At 38.9% G+C, this 10,866-nt stretch overlaps 1 protein-coding gene across 1 annotated transcript in view; it reads left to right on the top strand.

The window, feature by feature from the left end:
- Positions 1-10,866, top strand: part of ARHGEF12 (Rho guanine nucleotide exchange factor (GEF) 12) — a 40,115-nt gene that overhangs the window by 24,851 nt on the left and 4,398 nt on the right. Inside the window, exons 27-36 of the mRNA XM_010083143.1 lie at positions 537-662; positions 1,465-1,579; positions 4,143-4,243; positions 4,497-4,574; positions 6,104-6,179; positions 6,589-6,756; positions 7,270-7,357; positions 8,255-8,344; positions 8,498-8,574; positions 8,936-9,163. Of these exons, the coding sequence (XP_010081445.1) occupies positions 537-662; positions 1,465-1,579; positions 4,143-4,243; positions 4,497-4,574; positions 6,104-6,179; positions 6,589-6,756; positions 7,270-7,357; positions 8,255-8,344; positions 8,498-8,574; positions 8,936-9,163 (1,147 nt within the window). The remainder of the gene's footprint in view (positions 1-536; positions 663-1,464; positions 1,580-4,142; positions 4,244-4,496; positions 4,575-6,103; positions 6,180-6,588; positions 6,757-7,269; positions 7,358-8,254; positions 8,345-8,497; positions 8,575-8,935; positions 9,164-10,866) is intronic.

Here is a 10,866-nt window from a genome sequence, read left to right on the forward strand (position 1 = left end):
TGCAGTACCAGATTAACCATCTGTCATCTGTGGCACATTTCTCAGCCCTGCTTGTGGCTATCATTTCCCCTAGCCACGTTTTTCTAATACTTATGTTTAGGAAATAAGATGGTGTTTAAGCATCGGTGTCCCTGAGAAACGAGATGACCTTTGGTCTTGGCTTTGCTGACCAACAGTCTGGTACATAATCCCTTGTCATTCATCTGAGTGTGGTTTTTTTTCTTTTCTCCTTATGGCTGACAGTGGAGACATGGCACTGTGTTCTCCCTCTGAATCAGCAGTGCATTTGTGAAAGGGATTGGATGTGCTAGGGCTGGAGACAGGAGGACTGTAGAGTTGGAGGTGTAGAGGGGTTCCTCAGTAGAGTGGGAAGACTAGGCCTTGAAAACAGGTTGGAAATTACTTCTCATATTTTGCCAGTAATTGATTTATTCCGTGGTGAGACCAGTTCTGCTATGTGGCTATAGGTCTGTTGAAAGTGGCACATGTTGAACCTGAGTCTGTCTAAATTTGGCTTTCTTGGCTTTCTGGCACAGTTCAGTGGACCAGCAGAGGAGAAGCTGAAACATGCAACTGCCACTTTCTGTAGTAACCAGCCCTTTGCTCTAGAGGTCATCAAGTCACGCCAGAAGAAGGACTCTCGCTTCCAGACGTTTGTGCAGGTGAATTTTATGCAAGGGTTTGAGCTGCCTGAGGATGTGGCTGATGGCCAGCATAGCATAATGAATGGTTGTAGATAAAGTTACTATAATTAATGACATCATGTCTGGCATTGTCTTCAGATTGGGATCATTTCCAGTACTGTATTTATCTCTGTTAATTGTTTTTGAAGGGAGGAGCCTTTAATTCTAGGGAACACAGAATGTCCTGATAGAATGCAGGAAAGCACGCGCTGTCCCAGGCAGGAGTGGCATCTCGCTTGAGGTGGCTGTTTCCCAAGGATGAATATTTCTGTGGGGAAAACTGCTTATAGTAGTGACATTTTGATGTATGCCATGGGCAGAAGACAGATGATGTAGAAAATGATATAGGAAAGAGCCTTGAATACATGTGGCAATTGGGGGAGAGAACATTATCTTCATTATCACAGACTGGGAAGAACTGTGGTAATACAAGGGTTGAGGTTATGCTGACAAATGTACTGTAGTTTTGCTATAGCATGAAAGCCTAAACTGATGTCTTCCCTGTATGGCTGTGACTGAGATTGATTGGAGATGGTACCAGGCCTCTGTGAAGTAATGAGGGAAGGAAGCTGCTGCTTTTGTGATGAGCCTTCCCTATGCGTAATTGCAAATGGAGAGGGGATGTGTTGTCTGAATGATAGATCTTGGCATTTCTTGTCTTGTATTTAATTACTGGAAAGTGAAGTAACAGAGGTTTATGTGATGAATAGATGTTACATATTCAGGTAATTATAGTCTTAATAAAGATGACAAATGTAGTTATTGTGCTGTTTGATTTTAGGATGCTGAGAGTAATCCACTGTGTCGCCGGTTGCAGCTGAAGGATATCATTCCCACAGAGATGCAGAGGTTGACTAAGTACCCCCTTCTGCTGGAGAACATTGCTAAGTACACAGGTAAAGCCTTTCCACTAGGGCTTGTGCATACATCTCGGCAGGTTTTCTAGGCAGATGTGATTTCAAAGCATATGTTGAGGAACAGTTCAATTGTATGGGTCACTGTCTGTTTTCATTATGATCTTGCTGCTACCCTCCACACAGGAGGGCAGGTTGGGGAAAAAAAAAAATTGATAATAAAAAAAATCCAGTCTTTGTTTCTAAGTGAAATTAATTTTCCTTCTTAGGGAAAAAAAAAAAAAAAAGGAAATTTAGTGTGAAATAATGACTGTCTGCATTGGATTGTGGTGTTTGTAGAGTGCAATATCATCATTTAAATGCAGTTTTAAAAAGTTGGAGGGAGGGGAATACTGAAGTTTTGAAGATAAACCGAACCACTCTGGTTATGAAAGTTACTGGCAAAACAACTTGATTTGCTATTAGTTTTTGAAGAAGGGAACCAGGAATTCCTGATTGTTTCCCCTCTACCCTCCAGTTCCTAGCTGGAACTATTATAACTATTGCTGTTATTAATGGCTTTTAGTGATTATGACAACCAAACGAAAGTGAAGAAAATATTTTCTCTGCACCCTTATATTTCTGGTTGTATATGATTATGTGATAATGTTAGTAGCTGGAATTACATTCATAAGAAAAAGAAACAGAGGAAAAGATAGCAAGTATCGTGTAACTCTTCCTTACTACATGCTCTTAGCAACCAAAACTTCAGGAACTTACTGAGAGGCAAGTTGAATTTGTGCTTTTTTTAAAATAGTCATTAGCGTGCCTGTTCTTTCTGTAACTTCCTAGGTATATATAGCTCCTTTCTACAATCTTGAAGAAGAAAATAACTAGAAAGACTTCAAGTCACTTAAGATGATATTCTATTTATTTCAATACATTGGTTTTCAGTAATAAAAATGCTCTTGTAAACATTTTTCTTGAATTCGGGACATTAAGATAGCTAAATCAAACTATTAAGAGAAAACACATTTAAGTGAATTCCAATTTCCATGTAGATGCATTTGAGAGAGAAAAAAAAATAACATCTTCAATAACAGAAGTCCCTAATCATCCGTTGCTAACATAAAACTGTGAAGAATGAAGAATCTAATAAAACCTATCAAGTTGTGTCATTACTTAAAGCTTGAATAGACATAAGGCATACTTCTGAGCAAGGAACTAAAAAAGGAAAGTATTATAGAATCTAAGCAAAAATCATATAGTGTTAAGGCTTATGGCAAATCAACATTTTTCTTCAGGAAGAGAACAAAAAGCAGATCATACAGAACAAATTGATTTTTTTTTTTTTTAAGGTGGAGGTTTTCTTGTTATCGACCAAGGGTATTTTTGTTGTGTTTTTTTTTTTTTTTAGTCAATCCTCAGTACTATTTGTTCAAATTTCCCAATATCTGGGAAAAATGTGTGCTCAGAGTGCAATTTGACCTACACTCCTTAAGCCTGATAAAAACAAGTTTCACATAAAAATCTCAGATGTTATCAATATAACATCAACTAAGAATTTGAAGGAGATGGAACTTGGAAATAAATACTTTCCTACAGAATAGACACCAACAGAATCTTAATCTTCCTCATCTGTTGAATCTCTAAAGCACTGCATTTTCATGTGCTTGCAGAGGGTGGACTTTAGCTAGGATGTGTTACACTGAATGATATCTCCAGCACTACAGGCGAAAATATGGTTAATAATATAATGAAATGCCTTTTCAGATTTACTAGCAGATACCTGCTGCAGTGTAATTTAATTACTCATAAAAAATATACTGCATTTACAAGTTCCCTCTAATCATAATTAGGAAAGCATGTGATACTCCATTATCCTTGATGTACTTGTTTATTTGCCTGTTAACGAGATTCTTAATGTGGCTTGTGGAAGTGAGTGTTGATGGAGTTCACCTGTGTGTATCTGCGTGTGATCGAGTGACATTGGCTGGAAAGATAACTCTCTGTTTCTCTCGCAGTAATAAAAGACTGGTTTTTATAATCAGGCAGCATGAATGTAGCCAGAGACACTTTTTTCCTAAGCTGTTAAAATAAATACAGGCTATCTGGATGGAAAAGTTAGCATGTAACACTTTTCTGATATTTTGTGGTATATTGCTTTGTCTGTTTCTCTCTCTTCTAAAATAAATAAAAAAGGATTGTGAGAAATGCAGAAGCTAGCAGTCAGTTGCTGAATCCTGGGACTTTGGCTAGCTGCCTTTGTGTGGTCTTAAATATCTAGCCCAAGACTTTTCTTTGTACCATGATGGAGGCTTATTAAACTTTTTTTAGATTTCTTGGAAAACTTCTCAGATTGATGTTTGTGGAGTGAATAGTTGTCACAACCCCTTCAAAAAAGGGAGAGTAACAAGGGCTATGCCACGTATGGTGATCATCAAAGGCTGGTGCGTGTGCAGGGCAGCATGAATTCTGTCCTGTCACAAATCTCCTTTTGTCAATTCACCTTTGAAATGCAATGCTTTTGCTGATAGGCTATTCTTAGGTCAGCAAGCTGCAGTAGATTTATGACTTTTTCAACCTTTATTGGAAAACATTATTACTTTTCCTTTTTCTCTTGCAGAACTGCCTGAAGAGAAAGAGAAAGTGAAGAAAGCAGCAGATCATTGTCGTCAGATCCTTAACCACGTGAACCAAGCTGTCAAAGAGTCTGAGAACAAGCAGGTAGGAGGTGAACAGAGTGAGCGTCAGGGGTTGGGGAGAGAAGAGTTGAAGGGCAGCAAGGTGTTTAAGACACCTAGAGTCTCTGTACTAGTGATTTTATATTGTGCGTAAAGATGCTTTGCAGCACAAGTACTCCTGTAAGAGGAGGAATTCTGGGCATTTGGGAACGTGCGGAAGTATTCATGAGTGCCTGTACTCTGACACTGGTGAGTTTTGCTCATCAAAGTGACCATCTTCATTGCATTTTCTGCAGCATTTAGAAGATTATCAGCGTCGTCTCGACCTGTCCTATTTGAAGCAGTCTGAGGATCCCATGATGGATGAATTCAGAGTGAGTGACAACATTGAAGCAATCCCTGTAAATCATGATCGCAACCCTGCTGTTCAGTTTGTGGCTCTTTTTAGTACAGTCTTCTGATGTACAATCAAATGGTCTTTGCAGATAAATATTTCTATACAAAAATTAAAACCATTAGTCTCAGAAACTTGAGTTTTGCTACCTTCCTGAAGATCTTTGTGGATGCAACAACTTGCTTCTGCACGTAGAAGTGTTGATGAAGCTTCTAGGTTCTGTGAAACGAATCTTAATGGTCTGCAAGCTAATGCACTTCTGTATCACATGAGAGAGAGCGAGTGGATGACAAATCTTAATGTGGATATATATCTCACATGATCACATCTTAGTTGTGGTGTTGGAACTGGGTAGCCCTCAGAGCCGTGAGGTGTAGCAATGCAGTTGGCTTTCAAAGAAGAGCTTGTACACAGGTTGATTTGTATAGCAGATCCACAGGTACAGCCAAATAAAGTCTTAAGTCCAGTACTGAAAGTACTGTGTTGCAGTGCCCTGTAAATTCTTGTAGTTATGTTAGTGAAGCTGGTTACTTGCTGTCAGCATCCTAGGAGCAGGACTAGCTTTATGAAATTTTAACGTTTCAAGTGAATGATGAGCATCAATAGGCACTTGCAACTTGAAACAAATCTCTTCTTTTTTCTTTCACACACATTCCAAATAGGTAGCTTCTACACAAGCACTCTTCTCCCTTCACTTCTGCACCTTTTCCTCATGATTTGGTACTTTTTCCCCAGTTGTTAATTTTTGCCACTGTCTATTCCGGTGTCTTGTATAGATTCGCTGTTGTTGATTTATCACTCCCCTATCTTCTCCAAAGTCAGGGTGTATCCAAAGAAATTTTTATATGACGACTCTACTATAAAACCGTGTCATGTATCCTTCCACAAATAAACTTGCAAGCATTTAGTTAGGAAATGAAGAACTTACTGGCAGTTATGAAATCTTGCTGTCATTGATTGTAGACTCTGTGACTTGGAAGGAGTGACTTGTGAAAACTGTCACTTCTGCTTGCCTGCAGATCTAAATGTCACAAGCACTGAAATGACTGAAGAATCCATTGACATTATAAAGTCCATCAGATCATTGGAATGATTTGTATGTCAGTGTAGGCACACTTGACTTGCAAATTGAGTGCTGAAGCATTAACCAGTTGTAATTCCAGAACTGCAAACTTTATGTGGGATATTAGAATGCCTCTTAGAAATCAGAGGACATACTAATGCCTTAGTAGCTTGATTTAGTATGAAAATTCTCTACCTTGTGACCTGCATCTGCAAAAGAGTAGTGAATGAGGAAGAGTGATAACAAACACTTCTCGTAAGATTTTGTTTGACAAGCGTGTCCTACTTGTGTTCTGCATTTCTTTTTCCAGACTGAGTTTATCTGCTTGTCTCCAAACTGCAGTGCCTGTTCTGGCCTTTCCTCTGACATTCCCATGCTTTAGCATTACTTGCTTCCACAGAAATATCATAGTGCTACTAAAAAAGTTTTCTTTCCCCTGGTGACAGAACTTGGATCTAACAAAGAGAAAAATGCTTCATGAAGGACCTCTGATTTGGAAGGTTAATCGTGACAAAACGATCGGTGAGTCCTGTTCCATCAACTCACTTAAAGGTGGGTTTGTGTGTGTTTGAGAAGGAGAGGAAGAGAAAGCGTTTCTGCAGTTTCCAGTTGTGATTCTTACTGCCACTTATAATAATGCCTGTGTGTTTCTCAGAGCTGATTAAATTATACTTGTCAATTCTGAAATGTGCTGGAGTACCATTAAGGCCATGCAGGGACACAGCAGTCAGTCATGAGATGATCCTATTCCATCTGTAGCTTTCTGCTGTAGTTTTGATGAGGAAGATTTGCAAGCTTTGCCTGGAATGGCATAGCACTGATTACTGCCTCTGCATGAGTAATCAAAAATGCAACCTTATTCTTTCTGCAGGGGTGTGATATAAAACTATGAATCTCTAACTTATTCTGACTTCTTTTGTACTCTGTGCAGATCTCTACACTCTGCTTCTGGAGGACATTCTGGTGTTATTGCAGAAGCAAGATGATAAACTGGTGTTGAAGTGTCACAGTAAAATCTTGGCATCGACAGCTGATAGTAAACACACCTTCAGTCCTATCATCAAATTGAACACCGTTCTGGTTCGTCAGGTGGCAACAGGTCAGTGTAACCAATTGGGAAAGCAAAAGAGGAAGCCAAAGTGAAGATTAGATCAGTTAAGGATAGATGTTTTTGTCTAGAGTTCCAGAACAGAACATGGAAGAATGCGTAGGCTTAATTCTTGGTTGTCCAACATCTTGCTTTGTATGTATGAGCTGTTTAACTTCTTTGCATCAGTAATAGGCATAGCTTGAGTTTTAAATAGACTTCTAAATTAAAGTACTCTGATTGTGTTAGATGAAAGGTACTCTAGAAATTATTAGGAGGGAAAAGAGGAGAAATAAATCTGTTTCAAAATGGTTTGGGTGGTAATGGCTCTTTTCTTTCAGGACTAATAGAAAAATTTCCTGGATAGGAAAAGATCGATGTTTGTATATTACAGCATTGGAGGGTTATCTCATGAACTCTTCTTTAATTGCTTCTGGTTGGGGTTATGCCTGGTTTTAGGAATTTTTAGAAAGCTATGTGGGACAAGGCACCTAGTTAAATTCTTCCCTCCCTGTGTTGCTTCAGATAACAAAGCTTTCTTCGTCATCTCCATGTCAGAAAATGGCGCTCATATTTATGAACTGGTGGCACAGACTGTTTCAGAAAAGAATGTGTAAGTAATTGGTTCAGTTCCATCTGCTGCTTGGTTTGTTGTACTTCAGAGATCTTTCACATCTGCTTCCCTGTAGTAACTGTGCAGGTGAGCATGAATTACCTGAGTTCCTTATCGTAATAGCTGAAAATGCAGCTACGTTGGCCTATGTAGGAAGTATCCAAGGATAGTCTCTCTCAACTTCTAAAAAGCAGGGGGAGGGTGTATACACATATGTTAGTGAGTGTGTGTATATACACACAGATGTATTAAAAACCAACCAACCAAACAAGCCCAACCCATGCATACACTGGATGCTTCTGTTGTTGTTTCTTGCTGTCTGGCTCATTCCAACTCCTTTTCTGACCTGAAAGTGCAATTCTGGTCTTACGTGACTGCCACATAAGTAACGGAAATAATCACCAGTTAGCCTTGCAGACTTTGGTACTAGCATCTTAAGCACCCCAGTGCAAGAATTTGTTTCCCTAGCTACACACTTTTTCTTTTTTAGTAGAAATGCTTTGCTCTACTTGTACTTTAGAAGAATGGTTTAGTGTGTTATACATGAAACTCTTCAGTAATATGTGAAATGTTACTTAATGCTTTTGTATATATTTGTGTATAAATAACTGCCTCAACTGACAGCTCCTGCTAAGGTCCTGTCATTCATTTTCTTCTCCTGAAGAGTATCCTGGTGAGGTGAGCATCATGCTGTGGTGCTTCACTTGTGGCTGCAAGATAATTGCATTGAATGTAACAGAATTAAAAACAAACAAACAAAACCCCAAACAAGAAAAGGATGAAATATTTCTCTTGATGATAAAAGCAGTAATAGTATCAGCTGGATTTAAGAGGTGTTAGAGAAGTATTCGTTATGCTTCTTGCCTTGCATGTTCTTATTTGATGTTTCTACTGCAGATGGCAGGACCTTATAGCTCAGATGGCAGGGACTGTAAAAATGGGGAGTGCTAGAAGAGTGATTCCATTACCACAGTCAGGACCTGGCGAGTAAGTAAAAGTAGCTGGAGGAGGAAGGGCTGGTTTCTCTTTTTCCAGAACCCCTTCTTCTGCCTCAAAGATTGACAGCCAAAGCGCTGATTCTCATGCAGCGATTCAGATATATGTGACTGAAACAATGTGTTCATTTTTTTCTCATTGCAGAGAAGAGCGTGAAGAAGAGGAGCAGCAGAAGCTCAAAGAGCAGCATGACATTCCTGCCAGTAGTCTACAAAGTCCAGGTAAAACAGCGGTCCTGGTAAATGGTATCAGTACATTTGCTACATGGAGCGCAAGCCATATCCTTGTGACTTGGGGATCTTTTCTTAGCTCTGCCATTATTCTGGAAAGGAATGATTTCTTTACAAGTCATGTAGAGAAGTGATACTGAACCTCTTGGAAATGTACCTTTTACTATTTCCATCGGTTTTATAAATTTCTGTGAAAGATTCTTTTTTCCCCTGGAAAGAATTGGCCTTTTACCAGCCCCTCCTCAAGAACTCTATTTTTAAAGTGTTTTCAGAGATTTTTGTGCAAAGCAGAATTTTCTATCACCATATTTGACATAGTTGTTTAACCTGAATGTATGTTTTCTGTTACTAGATAAAGACTTGGGCCTCGAATCTCCCTTAATACTGAATGCTCAGTCTTCATCACCCATCATGTCTGAAAAGTCGAAGGTAGAAAGTCTTCTTGTGTCAGAAAGACAGTTTGATAAAGTGCAGCAGGCAGACTTGACTCTTAAAGATTCTTCTGCGTGCTACGAACACACAAGCACCAGTTTACCTTTGGTGTCAGAAGGACAGTGGGCATTGGATGCATTAAGGAACTGTGAGTATCTGTGGGCAGTGTCTGGTGGGATGTGATTTGGAAATGGAAATTAAGTCAACCGTCTAAATCAATTAGCTAAAATAAAACCTAAAGCCCATTTCTATTAAATATGAATTTTGTCTGTGCTGTAGATCATAGCATAGCAAAACAAAATGGATCTGCCAGCAAGGAATTCTAAGTTATGAATTCATATACTGGCCCTTTCTTTAGCTTTAGGCATCTCGTTGTTTTTCTGTGGTCTCCCATGTATAAAATGATGGTGGTAATGAGTTGTTACTTACTGTCCATGTCCATGAAGTGCTTTGATGACAAAATTATATTGCAGAACTTTGTGCAGTTCTGTACAGTGCCATTGCTAGTCAGCAGTTTTTTAAAAGACAACACAGTTAGCCTGTGGTCTTATTTCCATAGTGCTGGAGCAGAAGAAGAAAGGTTGCATGAGTTGCAGGATGTGATTTTTGCATTATTTTTTGTGAAATCCTGCAAATTAGATTGGATGTACGTGCACTGGGCAAAGTCTAGGTTCAGATTTTCTGAGGACTTGGAAGGTGTTTGGACTTCTGTGTGTTTGAAAAAAAAAATTCCTGATAAACAGATTATTCTGTAAAATTGTTTATACAAGATTTTTAATCACTTCCTCTGTTCTCCGATATACCTCCTTACAGAGGAAGAACGCAGGGCTGTGCAACCTACTTGATCAGATCTGGCAGTGCAATTCCTAACTATAACTTCCTAACATTTGAACGAATTCATTAATCCATATATATCTTCCTGGCAACTGTGAAATGAACACGAAGTCCCTCAGTTGCACTTGAAAGGAGCAGTCCGTATTGCTTCTCTATGGGTCATTTGCTTCTACCAAAACGCAGAGCATTCATATCCTTGTCCAGAATTCCCTCTTCCATTTCCCTCTACATGTAATGGCAGTTTTCTGCAGTCTGATGGTTTATCCTGAATCTTTTGATCCCTTCATGTTTCTCCTTCTTATAGGATTCCAAGTGCTTTTCTAATTCTGAATGCTGTATATATGTTCTTAGTATTTGTTTTAAGAGACCAATGATAAGATAATCTTATTCTGCGGGGTGTGTAAAGATGGTATTAGTGACCTAGGATCTCGTGACTATTCAAGACTTGAAAGAACAGCCCTCTAACAGCAGCAGTGGGTCGCTCACATTTTGACAAGAGCCTTCCACTCAGATGAGTGACTGTTGCATGAAATCATAGCTTATCTTGGGTATTACATGAGCGTTATATGGTGAGAATGAACAGTGTTCTTATGCTCTTGACAGTATCATATTTTTATTTTGAACAATGTGTCCTTATTATGAAGTGTTTGGGATAATTTGAGAGCTAAAGGAATGTGGGTTGAAGTTCAAACAAGCATAAATTTGCATGAAATTTTAAGGAAAATGTTCAATTTTTTCGATCTGTCATTTCAAAGTTGAGTGGAATATTCTCAATATGCTCGTTTCTCAGGTGAGAATCTCCCCTATAGTGGCCATAGTTTTTAGTTCATTTAGGGCATGGGTAAAACCTAGGCGCTCACCTGCACTCCAACTTGCTTGCTGGATAATTTCAGTAGATGATTTCTCTGTTTTACCCTAAGCAAGATGGAGCTTGTACTGACATGCTTTCTCTCGCTTGTAAGGTAAAATGTGGAGCAGGCCATCAGACCTTATATATTTATTTTTATCCCTGTCTTT

This window comes from Pterocles gutturalis, unplaced genomic scaffold (assembly GCF_000699245.1).
Source record: "Pterocles gutturalis isolate BGI_N339 unplaced genomic scaffold, ASM69924v1 scaffold21595, whole genome shotgun sequence".
In the NCBI taxonomy this organism is placed as follows: Eukaryota; Metazoa; Chordata; class Aves; order Pterocliformes; family Pteroclidae; genus Pterocles; species Pterocles gutturalis.